Raw genomic sequence first — 16,460 nt, 5'->3', positions numbered from 1 at the left:
TATTGGCTGATTGATCTTTTTCAGGTAGTTAGAAATTTACTCTAGGGTTTCATAAGAAAAACACAACTTTCAGTCTTTGAAAAGAATGTCTAGTTCTTATTTGGCAGTCTTGATCTACAGAATGAATACTAGTAACAGCTTGATCGTGTGTGTGTGTGTGTGTGTGTGTGTGTGTGTGTGTGTGTGTGTGATTACCACTACCGCCCATATTTAAAATCTGAAGCAATAGCAATGGGAAAGTTCTATGAAAGTCTATAGGTCCATTTATTTTTGTTATCCTGTTTGTTGTTGCTGAAAAACTATAGGTCTTTTAGATGGCTTTGCTACAGGATTAGAGATACCAGTTGTACATATCTATCAGGCCTAAAATGTGTTTTGTTATTCTGCTGGTCAAATCCAAAGAAAGAAATAACAAGTTTGCAGGCCATGGTGACACAAGCAGAGACTAGAGGATCTCTTATAAGTTCCAAGCCAGACAGGGCTGCATAGTGAGACCCAGTCTCCAAAAACCAGGAAAACAGAAAGAAAGAGAGAGAGAAAGGAAGGAAGGAAGGAAGGAAGGAAGGAAGGAAGGAAGGAAGGAAGGAAGGAAGGAAGAGGAAGGAAAAAAAAGAGAGAGAGACTAGAACATGTTCTTTAAAATGAAACTATTGAAATGGTCATGGTTTGGGCTGGAGTGTAGCTCAGTAAAAGAATATCTGCCAGCCATGAATGGGGCCCTGAGTTCAATGCCCAGCTCTACAAATAAATTATTATTATTATTACTATTATTATTATTATTATTATCAGTGGCCAAAGTTAAAGAAAGATTTTAAAATTGGACAAAAACATTTATTCAATTTGAAAGATGAAAGAGAAATAAAATGAAACAATAATTTTCCTACATAACTGCAGAAACTTAAAATTAGGGACCTTTTTTTAAACCTGGAAATAGGAGGCTTGCGCATAACTGAGGGAGAGTTCATTGAATGAATCCCATTTGTGTACAAGCTATGACTTAATCACTCCAGAAGTGACAGGTGAGGAGGTTTAGTAGACCTTTGGAGACCATGGGAATGCAAGCTAACAGATAAAGATGGCTTTTATATTTTCAGAAAGATATCCCTTCAGTGGCCCCATGAGCAGATTCATCCCTTGGTTAAAGTGAGGACTTCCTGCTCATCCTTCCTCCCCAACTCTATCTCAGGATCATTCACTTCAGGGTATAGTTTGCTTCCCACATACACCAACCTGAGAGCCCCCTTGAGGGATAAGAGTTTATTTCTATTTTCCTTGAAGTCCCTACCTAGCACCTGGCACAAAGGAGGAGCAATTAATCCAGTAAGGAACTTGGTTATGGCCTGACCCAATAGGGTAAAGTTCTTTTCCAGCCTCTTTATCCATGCATGAACCATGACTACTGAGGTTTCCTCTGGGCTTCGGAGCACAGCAAGTTAGTGTAGGAAGTCAATCAAAGCACAGACTTTGAAGCTCAACAAGCCCAGACCTGAACACCAGTTCTACCACTTTCTAGCTGGAACCTTCTTGGACCCCTCTGGAAGGAGACCTCCCATCCAGAAAGATGGGATGATGTCTGCCTTTCTTTGATGGCCAGTAATAGAAACTAAAGAATTGGGAACTGCATTATGAATTCTTTTTAATCTACTTTTATTATTTTAATTATGTGTGTGTATGGAGGGAGACATGCTGTGAGTACAGGTACCCACAGAGGCCAGAGACATCAAATCCCTCTAGATCTGGAGTTACCGGCAATTGTGAGCTAGGAATTGAACCTTGATCCTCTATAAGAGCAGCAGGTGATCATAACCAAGCCATCTCTCTGGCCCTTATTACTCATTTTAAAGGGCTTAATGTAATGCAAAGCTAGTAGACATTACAAAATAAATAACATACAGACCTGCCTTAGGAAATCTTAGAACTCTTAAACAAATAAACAAATAACCATATTAAGTAAGTAACTTGAAGAATGTGCTGACAGGACAAAAATGACACAGGTACTTGGGGAGTTCAGAGATCAATCAGTGATAAGTCCCTGGTCTGCTACAGGTGGAAGTACTTCCCAATCACTAGCCTGTCCATCTTATTACTCACTTAATACGTGATCGTTTGGTTTTAATCTTATTAGTAAGCTGCTAAATAGCATATATATATATATATATATATATATATATATACACATATGGAAATAACTAAATTTTATGTTATCTGTTGACTTAAGTATTTTTTTAAAAACGCTGTTTTCTCGACATTTTTCTGGTTTTAGTTTCATAAGTTCAGAACTTTAAAGCTGAATTTAACAATTTGATAACCCCAGTATCACTTAATTCTGCTAGTGATGATGTATTTTGGGGAATCAGAGATTCACTCAGGGACTAATTTTTTTTTTCTACATGTTCTCTTAACTTTCCTAATCTTTCAATAAGGGAACAAAGTTGGCTTTGTGCTGCTTTACAAAGTTTTGCTGCAGTTATTCTTTGGGGTTTTTGTTTGTTTGTTTGTTGCTACACTGAGCAAAGTAAAAATCCTAAGAGCAGGTTAAAGGCAATAGGTTTTGTCCATACATCTTCCAGAAAAGCAAGAACAAGGAGGACTGATTTCTACCTTGCATCTTTTTATCCCATTTGCTATCTACTTAATGTTTCTGGTGAAAATCCCAATAGCCTGATAGGCATAAATTTTCTAAAAGTTAAAAGTACCAGTAGTTACTTCTCAACAAGTAAATGGTTAAACTGGCATGTTCGTGCCATGGACTATACAGCTCAAGCCAGATGACTACAGAGAAGTGTGCTGGGTTTAAGAGAGAGAGAGAGAAAAAGAGAGCTAATCCCCAGAGACTATATGCTATGTGATTTCATTCATATAGCAAAGTTACAGAAGTGAAAAACAAATTGATAGTTGCCAGGGATTAGCAGGGAGCAGAATGGGAGGATAGGGAGGGGCTGGAAGGCATCATGAGCATGCCTTGTGGGAATGGATGTTTCCTGGGGTTTTTTTGGTTTTTTATTTTTTTATTTTATTTTTATTTTTATTTATTTTTTTTTTTTGTAGCTATGTCACCATCCTGACTGTGATATCTACCAAGGTTTTTTTCATACGGTATTATTGGAGAAACTGGATACGCTTAGATCTTTGTGTCCTTTTTTATATTATATCTATAACTTTTCCCAAATAAAGACAATCTTTTAAAATAGCCATGTGTGGTAGACACATGATTTGTGACTTACACACCAAAATTTAATGAAACTAAATAGTTCTACAAAAATAAGTAGTTTATGTAACAACTTGTTTTGCTGTTGTAGAAACCTTGAAACATATGAACAAGAACAGGTTGGACTAAGTAGGAAAATGATAGCTACTGTTACACTTCTGGTGTATTTAGTTCTATTTTTCCACAGTATGTGTGTGTGTATGTGCGTGTGTGCGTGTGTGTGTGTGTGTGTGTGTGTTTGTGTGTGTGTGTGCGCATGCGTGCCTGTCTGTGGTGTGTCTGTCTGTTTTTTTTTTTTTTAGTGGGGGGGGTTTACCATAATTAGGAAAATGTAAGTTCCATGGTTTTACGTCTACTTTTTAAAATTTTGTATCATGAGAATTTTCCTATATCTTTAAATTTTTTTCAAAAACTATTTTTATTCAGCTATATATTACATTATGTGAACATCCTATAGTTTATATAATGATTGTCTATTAAATGTATCTTTCATTTATATAAGTATCCTCATACAGAATCCTTCTATTTTTCTCTTTGAGGTAGATTTTTGCAAATGAAATTGAAACACATAGCATTTAAGACATATATATACATATATATATATGTGTGTGTGTGTATATATATATATTGCCAGATTACCTTCTGAGGAATAAACCTGACTCACATTCTCACCAATAAGTGCATTTTAATGGATCAGATCTGAGACAAGAATAGCTAGAAATGTCTCCTAAGGGATATTTTATTTTTGTCTGAAATAGGGCTTTTCAAACTCAACACTGACATTTAGGGTCAGATAACTCTTTCTTGTAGGGTGCTATCACGGACATTGGAGAATATTTACAAACATCCCTAGCCTCTACCACTACAGGCCAATAGTCACCCTCCCTCTTGCTGTTGTGACAACCCAAAATATCCCCAGGCACTAAGAAATGCCTCCATGGAGAGCGAACTCCAAACCCTTCCCCCAGCTGAGGACCACTGATCTGAAGACTTTTTTTTACTTTCTTAATTATGTATACAGTGTTCTGCCTGCATGTACACCCGCACACCAAAAGAGGGCACCTGATCTCATTATAGATGGCTGTGAGCCACCATGTGGTTGCTGGGAATTGAACTCAGGACCTTTGGAAGAGCAGCCAATGCTCTTCTGAGCCATCTCTGAGCCATCTCCTCTCCAGCCCTGATCTGAAGACTTAACTGCAAATGAAGCATTGATTCTCAGACTTTCTTGGTATATACAAATGTGCTGAAGCCTCATGGGATTCTTTTTTGCAGAGTATATATTTGCATATTTTCTATAGAATAAAACAGGTTGATTGGTTCTTTAAGGCTATGTGAATGACTTTCATCACGCTCATATGTATCCTCCATTAGTGATACTGACCTTGTGTGCTGAGCATGAGGAAATGTAGGGAAACTGATAACACTTCCAGTCTCCTTGCCCTACAAAATGACTTTCCTTAAAACCTCATATGATATTTGGATGAGTCCATTAGGTATATGTCTGTTAGTTTTCCAACCCTTTGTCTTTGAGTCTGTGCAAGGGACTGAGACAATGAGAATGACTTTGGTTCTCTTTACTTTGTATGTACAATTTTTTTTTAATTTTATTTTATTCTTATCAGTTACATTTTATTAACTCTGTATCCCAGCTGTGTCCTGCTCCCTTATTCCTTCCCAATCCCACCCTCCCTCCCTCATCTCCTCCCTGCCCCTTTCCAAGTCCACTGATGGGGGGGACCTCCTCCCCTTCCATCTGATCCTGTTTTATCAGGTATCTTCAGGACTGGCTGCAAAGCCCTCCTCTGTGGCCTAACATTTATGTACAATTTTTAAAAGGAATAAATATACTTAGGTCTTTGCTAACTAAAACTGTATAGAAAAACAATTTTTCCAAGTTTGTTTTAAGCAACAAGAGCTCTCAATTGACGGTCTGGGCCTCTGATCTGTTGTTTTCTGTACTGTCAGTTCTTGATAGAATGCCCTTGTATAAAAGGCCCACCTGTGTTTTATTTCTATAATATTAGAAAATGCCTTAGGGTCCTGGTACCTTTACTGTCTAGCTGATGTATTGCTGCACCCATATTTTCTGTCACAGTAGCCCAGTTCTGCTGACAAAGTGCTTTAATTTAAATATACAAGCTTAAGCCCACTTTTACAAACAAAAGACAGAAATGCTTTGTTAAGAACACAAACACAACATATTCTGCTCTTAAATTATCCGAAGCACATTGAAGCCTCTTTTTCATAAAAACACAAGCCTTCTGAGTGCCAGTGCTCATTGTTATGAAATGCAAGCTTAAGGATGCAAAGGTTAGTGTAGCATTGACTGTGTACTAACAGTTTCTTTTCCATTGTCCCCACAGGAGCCGTCTCTCAGGTGCTGGACAGCCTAGAAGAGATTCACGCACTTACAGACTGCAGTGAAAAGGACCTAGATTTTCTACACAGTGTTTTCCAGGATCAGCATCTTCACACACTGCTAGATGTAAGTCTTGTCTTTTTATTATTATTGGGGGCGGGGAGCATTCGGTCTTTAGCAGACCTTTTAATTCGATAGGGGTTTCCAGATCTCTATCATAGCACACCTTTTTCAGTTTCTTTGGATTTTTGAAAAATGGAGGAAACTATCTAGTACAGATTCCAAACTAAAATAAAACATATCTTTAGTACAAACGTAGTATATCCAAGCCAGCCGGAATGGGGAAATTGTATGTACATCTATGTATAAATAATTCATGCATGCAATTGATAAGTGAGTTTTAATAGAGTGCAGCACAACCCTAATTTACCATTGTATTTTTATTTCTATTATAGCAAATTATTAATCCTAATAGTGATTTCTTTCTAGTGTCTTAAACATTATTTCTCAAGCATGCATACAGAAGCATTAAAACTAATGAGATACTGTGCAGTGGACTAGATTCACACACTCACATATTTAATATCCATGGGACACTGGGGTTTGTAAATTTGGTATCTTCCTCAAACATAAGAGGATGTTCCGTTAGTAAATTTGACCACATATTAGAACACAAACAAATGAAAAAAATCAGAAGCTAAACCAGATGTGCTGTCCCCTGCCTCTTTGGGAGGCAGAGGCAGGCAGATATCTATGAGTTTGTGGCTAGCCTGTTCTACACAGAGAGTTTCAGGACAGCCAAGACTACATAGTGAAACCCTGTCTCAAAAAAGAAAAGACTAAAAACAGAAACTAACCATTCATGCCTGCCTTCAGTGTAGTCTCAGAAAGCTTGGTTGATTTCTACAGTGAAAATCTTCTTGGATGGTTCTGATGGTAATAGTATATTTCAGTTATTTTGCAGGAAACTATTTCTAATAAGAGAACAAAATTTGTTTTGGGAGGCCTACAACTGTCTGGGACTACTTGACTCACCCACTGTAAGATACAGATTACACTAAAGCAAAATATCCTTCACAGGATATTCTATAAAACATTCTTCTGCTAGGTAATACTATGGTGGGAAAGGAAAAAGAAAAGATTTTAAAGTGGTTGGTTATTTGATGACTACTTAAGTGTGGGATTGCGGTGGGCATTATTACGTCAAAAGTGCTAAAATGTCCTGAAGGAAAGAAACTTTTTGAGGTCTATTTAAGCATTTCTCAGGTGCAAATTTTTTACTTTGAAATCGTATAGAGCCCTATTTTGATGAGGAACACTGAGGAAAGCTAAGCTAGAAATACTGCGTGATGCTTCAACTTCACACTGTCTGATTCTAGCTATTGAAACAGTTGCTTCTCTTCACAGATTTGGTCAACCTAAACCAATTATCAGTTTTCCTCAGTTAGTTTGTTTTTTTGGGGGGTGGTACATATTTATGAAGCTGTGTGGCTACGTGCGCACATGTAGAGGCCAGACACTGATATGGAGTGTCTTCTTTGCTCATTCTTTACCTTACTTTTTGAGACAGGGTCTTTCACTAAACCTGCAGCTTTTTGATTGGTCTAGGCTGACTGGCCAGTGAGCTCCAGGGATCCCCCAACATTGAGATTACAGATTACAGACATAGTGCTAAACCCAGCTTTTTATGTAGCTTCTGGCAATCTAAACTCAACTGCCAATGCTTATACAGTACATATTTTACTCACTGACTATCTACCCCTCCCCTGGTTTGGCTTTTTATGTAGTGCATATACGAATCAGAGCTCACTGATTACTATTACAAACAGTTCGAAATTATGGATTTAGGGGTTGGAGAGAACACTTGCTGTTCTTCCAGAGGACCTAAGTTCAGTTCCCACCACCCACATCAGACAGCTCACAGCTGCCTGTAACTCTAGCTCTAGGAGAGCCAACACCCTTGATGACCTGAGATCAATCACTGGACCCCACAAGGTAGAAGAAGTTAATCAACTTATAAGTTACAACTCTAATTTTAAAATGTAAGGGACCTAGAGAATACAGTTTAGACACAGGCATGGATTGGGCATGTAACTCATGGTAGAACACGTGTTTAGCATATAGAAGATCCTTGGTTTGCTCCTCAGCACTCAAGAGAAGACCAAGTCAGGATGATCACAAGTTAGAAGCTGGTGTACATAGTGAGACTTGTCTCCAAAAAAATAAGGGGAGGGTCAGAAAGTAAGGTGGCTGAGAGGATACAGGTACTTGCCAAGTCTGGTGTCCAAAGTAAGAGAAAACTGACTCCACAAAGTTGCCCTTTGACACTCTTGTTATAGCATGTGCCCCACCACCACATACACCTCACACACCCACACCCACACCAATAATAGTAGTGGTAGTAGTAGTAATAAATAAATTTAAATAATTTTTAAAAGAGAAAATAGGGTTGAATAGCTTTTGGGAAGAAACTTTTAAAACTTTGCCATTTCTCCTCCTTCCACTACTTCATACCATTTATAAATTTAGCATTCAAGAGGAATCATTAGAATTTGGAGAAAACAACATGAGTGAACCTGGAGAGCATTAGGATTAGTGTAATAAGCCAAACACAGAAAGACAGCTGCACTGTGATGTCACTTCTCTGGGGGATGTAGCACTGACCTCACAGAAACTAGGTAGAAAGAATAGTCATTACGAGGGGCGGGTGGGGAAGCTGGTGGTGGGAAAATGAGAAGAGGTTGACCAGTGATCCAAACCATCCAGGAAGAATGTGGTCTGGTGATCTCCTGCGCAGGGTGGCTTTGATTAACAATATATCAAATAGTTCCAAATAGCCACAGAGAGGATTTTAAGTATTCTTATCACAAAGAAATGATAAAGGTGTGAGGTGACAGTTATACTAACTACCTTAATTTGATTGCTACCCAAAATCTGCACATTAATATACACAATTCTGTACAACTAATGTTCAGTTATTCTCTCTTGATTTACAAAAGGAGGAAAATCATATTCATCTCTCTCTGCCACACTTTGACAACTAGGCTTCAAAACTTTCACTCACTGGCTGTCATACCTCTGACTGCTAGCACATACTGCCATTTCATTAGCAAATGCGATGCCCCTACCTAATTAATATGATTTTGTAGGAAATATTAAGCTTGTTCTCTAAAACTGTAACCAGTAAATGAATTAATAAGACCACAAAGCTATCTATAGGAGTAGCTTAATTTAGATGTTTATTTATAAGTAGACTTTCTAATAGATGAAGTAGTGTTTTGTTTCTGTTTTTTTTAATTTTTATTTTTATTATTAGTTACATTTTATTAACTCTGTATCCCAGCTATATCCCGCTCCCTCATTCCCTCCCAATCCCACCCTCCCTCATCTCCTCCCTTCCCCTTTCCAAGTCCACTGCTTGGGGAGGACCTCCTCCCCTTTCATCTGACCCTGTTTTATGTTTTGTTTTTAAGTAATACTTGAAATATTGCATTAGAAATAAGCAAGTGCTTATTTCATATGGTTGACATCTTTATTGTAGTGCTTTACTGCTTAGAGAGAGCCTGGAAAACTACAACTCTAGAGTTCCTGTTTTGTATTTTTGAGACGACATTAATTTAGTAAACATGGTTGGAATAGAATATTTTTAGAACTCAGAAGTTTCCTAAAGGAAAAATGAAGTAGAACTTTTACAGTAACCTGCTGTTACTTGGAGTCTCATCTTGGATTCTGAGAAATGAGTTACATCAGTTTAAATGTGTAAAGACACTGCCAGTCAGGAAATGCCAAACTGTTTCTCACAAATTTTGAACTTAAATGTCTGGAATGAGAAGCCTTTAGGACCTTGGGAGGCAAACCACCAATCTGGTCTTAAAGAGCCCTCAGCTTTGGCAGGTACAAGCTACCTGTTGATCATCTTTGTGCACTCCAGCACTTCCTGGGGCTGAAGATCAAAGCGCTTTTTCCTTTGGGAGTCACTTATTCAACCATTTCTAAGTGGCTAGGCAAAAACTTCCTTGTGCAATGGGAAAGTACTACAAGAAACAAGATACCTGAGAGCTAGATTAGCTGTTTCTTTTTAATGTAGATATTTCAGTGTACCATTAAGCTTGATATGGTCACTTCTTAAGAAGCAACAAAAAACAGATACAAGTAGCAATAAAGGAAGGGTTGTTCACTCCTTTTTATGTCCTTTTTTAAAAGTTAGCATATACTAATTGTACAGAATAATTGGTTCCATGTGACATTTTACGCATTGATTGTTTAATTCCCCATTATCCTCTATTGTCCTGCAACCTTCATCCATTGTTCCCATCCCTCTCCCCACATAGCCCCCTTCTACATTTGTGCCTTTTTTGAAGTCTAGATTCTGCATGTAAGAGAAAAAAAAATTATTCTTCCTGAACTTATTTCACTTAACTTGGCACTCTCCATTCCAATCCATTTTCCTGTGTATGACGTGATTTTAAAAGCTTCTTGTTTTAGAGAATATTTATATACTACACTTTATTTATTCATTCAAAGGATCATCCACTCTTAACCACTCCTATTCATCATTATACTGGAGGTTCTAAGCAATTCAGTAAGGCAAGAAAAAAATTTAAAGCATGAAGGCTGGAAACAAAAATGTAAAATTATCCTCTCACATCATCCACTGTCAATATTGTATGGTAAATATGTGTTAGGAAAAACTAGCTTCTCAAAATGTTAATCACAGAGATTTCTACCTTGGTTCTTTCTTCACGTAATTTCTCTTTCTGGATCCCAAGTTGGTTCCAATATTCTCTATCATTGTTAAAGGAATTCTCTATCATTCACTATCTTCTGTGAATGTACTATGGACTACAGGGGGTTTATATGGTTCCTGTTTGTTTGGGAGGATTTTTTTTAAGTGACTCTACAATCATAAAATGATACTATAATACTAAATCAACTTGCTCCAGTGTCAATGTTGCCCTCTCTGGGTGACATTCTCTTTTTTATATATTACTTTCTCAGAAGGCAAAGGAATTTTCTAAGAGCCTCTGAAATGCAATAAGCACTGGTTCTTGAGTCTCAAGGAAAAGAGGGATCCTTCTGCAGAAAGGAATGTGGTGTGCTCCATTACAGAATGAGAGGTGGCCCGCAATATTAGCAGTCCAACAACACAATTGCTTTCTTCTCATGAAACCACTTCTACCAGACTTGTTGTTCGTTTCTTTTTAAATTCATTTTTGCTACTTACTATCAGGAGTAATCCTAATGGAACATTAATATTTTAAGCAGCAAAAAGAGAGTTAAATTTTCTCTAGTGCAAATATTTTTAGCTATAACCATAGATATGTAAAAACAATGGAGCTAGCAAATGAGGTTTTAACACTTTAAAAAGTAGAAAGGATATTCATATCACAGTGTAAATATCTCATAGTTAGGCAAAGTCTTGTATTTAATACCAAAAAGTGCCTTCCCCCAGAAGGTTTTGTTAAAACTAGGGATAAAACTCAGTTGATAAGGGTGCTTGTCTGGCATGCTTGAAGCACTGGGTTCCATCACTAGCACCACATAAATGAGGTGTGGTGGTACAAGCCTATAATGCCAGCACTCAAGAGACTGAGGCCGAAGTTCAAGGACATCCAGTTTGAGGCCAGCCTAGAATACCCACCCCTACCCCACCCCTTCCTAAGGCGAAAAGAAAAACAAAAGAAAAAAGAAGAGAATAGAAAAGAACAAAGAGGACCTGAACTGTCAGATGGGTCAGCCTATAAGAGTGCTTGCCACCAAGTCTGAGCACACATGAGTTCTATTCCTGAGACCCAGAGGATGGAAAGAGAAATCAACTGCAAGTTGTCCTCTGATTTCTACTTGTGTACCATGAGCCCAGGCAAATGCACATATACAGTAAATGATTTTTAAAGGCCTTATTAAGATAAGGGCTGCCTTTTTTTTTTTTTTTTGCTTGCTCAAGAATAGGAAGTGTGATTTGTTTCTTTCTGACGTTCATTTTAAAGCTAATTGCCAGCTCAAAAACAACAATCAAGTTAGGTCATCTGAGACTAATGTTGGAGTTTGTGAGAAAAAGCTGCCAAATCAACAGACATCACCACACTGGTCTACTGGTCTATATTGTTAAGCTACCAAAGGGACAGCTTTTTAGACTGAGCTAAAAGAGGTCAAGCAGGTTTTAGTTTCTTAAATCCCTGCAGTGCAGTTCCAACTAAGACTGAAACAAAAGCATCGCCGTACACACACCAAATAAAATCTCCCCTCAAACAAGGGTTTACATACAAGCAGCATTTACTGCCTTCAGGAACTCTTCAGTTAGCCCCAAAGTACTGATCTTTCAGTCATCTTCACCACCCACAGCAAACTTCAGTCCTGGCTTTACTTAGAGCGGCCTGGCACTAGACATGTGAGCTGCTGCTTAGGAGTTCAAGTATGGAGACAGTCCCCACGAACAGGTGGCTTAAGCCAGCATTTCACTGTTAGGCTATTAAGCTAAAGCTTTCCTGACACAGCTCACTCAAGAGCTTCCAGCTGCTTTGTACACAACACTCTCAGTCCACTTCCAGTTCGAGCTATTTAGTATGAGCTGGGCCCTACCCAAGGACAAGCTAAATTCCAGACAAGGACTCTCGTTGCTAGATTGCTAGACAAGGACAATCGTTGCTAGTCACTAGATTCTGCAGTTTAGCATACTTTTTGGCATGAAACACAAGTTTAGTTTAAGATTTCTAAACAGTACTTTATTTACTTGTTTTCTGAATATTTGGAGGGAAAGTTAAAGCATAAATTGTAATGGTGCTGTTCAAAGAAATGGAAGTACCCCCTTTCTAATGCAAGCAACAGAGAGTCATAAACATGACTAATGTTTGAATGCTTTCTTTTTAACTATTCAAAATAAACTGGGGGCTGGAGAGATGGCATAGTGGTTAAGAGTAATGTCCTGTTCTTCTAGAGGACCAGAGTTCATTTCCCAGAACCTGTGCCACACAGCTCACAACTATCTGTAACACCAGCTCCAGTGGATCTCACACCATCTTCTGGACTCTATGGGTGCCGGAACATATGTGGAATACCCTCAGACAGGTAGACAAACACATACAGAGAGACAGAGAGAGAGAGAAATATATATATTTTTAATTAAACAGATTGGAAAACTCTTTAGTATATAAGTTTTTAGGGCAAAAAGGTAGTGATAGAATAGGCAAATATTTACTCCATAAAAGAAAAACACCCTAGTAATTTTTATATCATTTTGTAAATCATGGAATCAAAATGATGCATAATCATTGTTAGATGTGTAAGACATTTTTCTTGTAGTTTATATATTTATAGTTCCTTTTGTTTTATTGAAAATGCCTTTTAGTTTCTACAGTATTTCTTTCAGAACTTTGTGGGCTATTTTTGCACTATCTCATCTTTAATATTTGAAAGGGCCTTTCATTTTTGGTTTTGCTTATATTGAAGAGTTGGGTTTCCCCAGGCTGTCCGGGAAATCTTCACACAATCGTCCTAGGTAGGTGTTGAGGCTGAAGATCTCAAGTTAACTTGGGCAAGGAAATAGAATTTAGATCTCAGAAAATTTCCTCCAATTTATAACTTTAAAAAATCACCTTCAAAATTATCATTTGAAGCTGCTTATCTGTTCCCTATATTTTAGTATTATATACCTTTCCCTAACATTTTGCTGGATTTCAAATGTATTAAATGGGGGGAAAAGTCCTTTTGCCTCTCAGTCTCAGTTCACTAAGGTGTGATATTGGAACTTGGTTCCTGTTCTCCTAGCTTCTGCACAGATAGTTCACTGAAACTCTGAAGGAAATTTCTAATAAGCTAGTCTGTCCCTCATCTTATCACTGTCCTTTCACACACTCTTGCTCATACTCTTATTATCTGCTTTCTAGGACTGCAGGCACACTTCATCATTTTGTAGCTAAATATGAACTTGAATGCCTTTCCAACAAGAAGTTGCTTCCATGTCTTTAAAATAAGCGGTTGCTAATGAACTTCACTAGTCTCCGAAGCTCTAGAATCCTATTTGTTATTTGATCCATGCTTAGAGTCTTGTTCTAAAAGTTATAATCTTCTCTCAAGTAGAATAATTCTTTTCCTTTGATACGGTTTTCTCTGTGCAAAGAAAAAAAAAAGACAATGGGTTATACAACCCAGGAATAGTTATTTCATAGTGTCTTCCCACTAACTTTAATTATAAAATACTGAAAATAGATAAGGAATAAATACCTAAATAAGAAATATGTGATTTTAAAAAATGCAATGATCACTTCTATTTGAGAACTAAGACATCAGGAGTGAAAGGTAATGGTGTATGGTTTTTAAAAAAAGAAGCTTCATTTAATGCTTTATAAGTAAATTTAAAAGACATGACTGATTTCATCTAGCTCTTGGAAAATACGTGCTCAGGAGATAGGAACTAAGTAGGACCACCAGTTTACTCTGCTTTGTACCATGTGCAGTGTCAAATGCAGCTTCTCAGCGAAACTGTGCTGACTCTCCCTGAGACAGAGGTGAAGTGTGTCCACGCAGCTGTGTGTGGTCGTAGCTGACCCAGTGCCAAAGACTAGCAGGGAGCAGGCCTGTCTGGGAGGGATACTGTGTGAGACAGTCTGTTTCCTTTGCAGATGTTCACATTTCCTGGTTTTTGCCTTGATTCTATGTGTGTGGTTTTCTATACACTGCTGAACTTGGGTAACAAATTTCTTTAGAAAAAGTATGCAAACACCCTTGTTTTCCCTCTAGGAATAATTTATTACTACTATCTTTCTATCTTTTTCCCCAACTCCTTCAGCATGCCAGCCTTATAATATGTTTCGTTATCTTCAGATTTAAAGAATGCAAATAACAAAAAAATATATTTTGGAGTTACCTGGCTACCTTGAATTTAAGTTTCAAGAGCAGAATTTGCAAGTTATCACCCTCAAGCCAAATCCAGGCAACCACTTGCTTGATAAATATTTTACTGAAACACAGCCATCACACTGGGCGGCGGTGGCACACACCTTTAATCCTAGCCCTTGGGAGGCATAGGCAGATTGATCACTGTGGGTTCAAGGCCAGCCTAGTATACAGAGTAAGTTCCAGGACAGTGAAGGCTACATACAAAGAAACCCTGTCTCAAAGAGAAAGAGAGAGAGAGAGAGAGAGAGAAAAGAAGAAGAAGAAGAAGAAGAAGAAGAAGAAGAAGAAGAAGAAGAAGAAGAAGAAGAAAAGAAATATAGATGTATCTGTTTATTGTTAATAGCTGCTTTTACACAACACAACAGGTTTAAATAGTTACAGAGACCAGATAGCCCTGAAAATCTAAAATGTTCCTATTTGGCCAAGATAAGATTAAGAGATCTTAATATTACTTAATCTAATAAAACCAGCATGTGATTGACTAATACATTCCATATCATATGTAGTTAATTTTTTCCATGATCTATGAATAGCATTTTCTACAGTTTCTCTTCTAAATATTACTAAAAGCATCCCACTAGCACAGCTTGTTAGTTGCTAGGTATTACTGAATTCTAATACAATACAAAGAGGTCTGCTGTGAGACAGAAGGCCATGTTTCCATTCCCTGCTGCTCTGGTTGTATAACCCTAAGTGCAGCATTTCACCTGACTAGACATTAGTTTTCTCTTCTGTATTTGTCAGCTTTCAGTTGCTATAATAAAGTACCTGAGATGATCACCTTAAAAAGAAGAAAGATATATTTTGGCTCACAGTTTTAAAGGTTTCAGTCAGTTCTCCCTATTACTTTGGCCCTATTGGAAGGCAAAACACCATGGCAGAAGAGGCTGCCCACCTCAGGACATTCAAGAAGCAAAGAGGAGGGAATGGAATACTATTATCTATCTACTTCAAGAGCACAGTCCCAGTAACCTAACTTCCTCCTACAAGGCCCCATTTCTTAAAGATTCTACTACCTCTCACTGGTGCCAAAAGCTGGCAAACAAGCCTTTTAATACATAGGTGCTTGGGTGACATTTATCCAAATTATAGCATTCTCTTCAAAATGAAGGAATAGAATAATTGTATTGCAAGTCAGATTGAGAGATACACAAAAGAATTAAATAAGGCCAAAATATTTTTAATTTTAGGGGAAAATATTTTAGTGTGCTAGTGGGATCAAGTAGAAATTATATCTGGTTCCTAAAGAAACAAGCTAAAATAAGTATTCCCACTGTGTTTATTTTTGTGTGGTACTCTACTTTTTTTTTTTTACAAAAAATGTATTTATAACTTCTATATACAAACTCAAATTTTTATTTTTGGGGAAAACAATTACAAAACACACACTGCGTCCTGTTACCTTATATTGGAGAACTCAAGGGTCATGGAGAAGAAAAAGAAGCTCTTACACAGCATGTTCTATAATCACGAACATTAGACAGCCACTTCCTTTTCAGTCATTGAAGCCCTTGCTATGGCAGGCATCCCAGTGTTGGTGCTGTCCTGAGTTGCAAATGTACAGCTTTAGCATTGTTGGCATAGGCTGCAACTGGCCTCAGCAGCACACCCGTGTCTTCTGTCCCATGGTGTTACCCCAGCCCCTATTTCTGGGTCTTCTTGCTCTGTGCAGGCAGTCCTCTTGGACAGGACTCCATCAGAATAGCCCTGGGCGTGTTGCCCTTGCAGACATTCTTACCTTAATATATACTGCAAGTGTGGGCTGTCCCAAGTGAGGCATGAAGAAACAGACACTAGTCACGTTTCACTCAAGACCTAAAATATCACTTGTTGAGCCTCCTCGAGGATCCTATCCTTCCTAGTGTACCAGTGTGGGCCTGTAAGCTGCTGCAAATTGGCAAGCCCTGTACAGAGACCAAGGCAAGGAGCTCGCCTGTCTTGTCCTTCTGGTTCCCATGCAAGCTTTTCTGGAAGGTCCTCTACCCCTGACCTTGC

The 16,460-nt window shown here is 38.0% G+C and overlaps 1 protein-coding gene across 13 annotated transcripts in view; it reads left to right on the top strand.

Annotated features, from left to right (window-relative positions):
- Cask (calcium/calmodulin dependent serine protein kinase) overlaps positions 1-16,460 on the top strand; it is a 350,715-nt gene that overhangs the window by 267,145 nt on the left and 67,110 nt on the right. For all 13 annotated transcript variants that reach the window (XM_060375163.1, XM_060375171.1, XM_060375166.1 and 10 more), the window contains one exon: positions 5,575-5,696. In XM_060375163.1, the coding sequence (XP_060231146.1) occupies positions 5,575-5,696 (122 nt within the window). The remainder of the gene's footprint in view (positions 1-5,574; positions 5,697-16,460) is intronic.

The sequence above is a fragment of the Meriones unguiculatus genome, chromosome X, assembly GCF_030254825.1.
Source record: "Meriones unguiculatus strain TT.TT164.6M chromosome X, Bangor_MerUng_6.1, whole genome shotgun sequence".
NCBI lineage: Eukaryota > Metazoa > Chordata > Mammalia > Rodentia > Muridae > Meriones > Meriones unguiculatus.
This window is presented reverse-complemented; position numbering and strand designations above follow the sequence as displayed.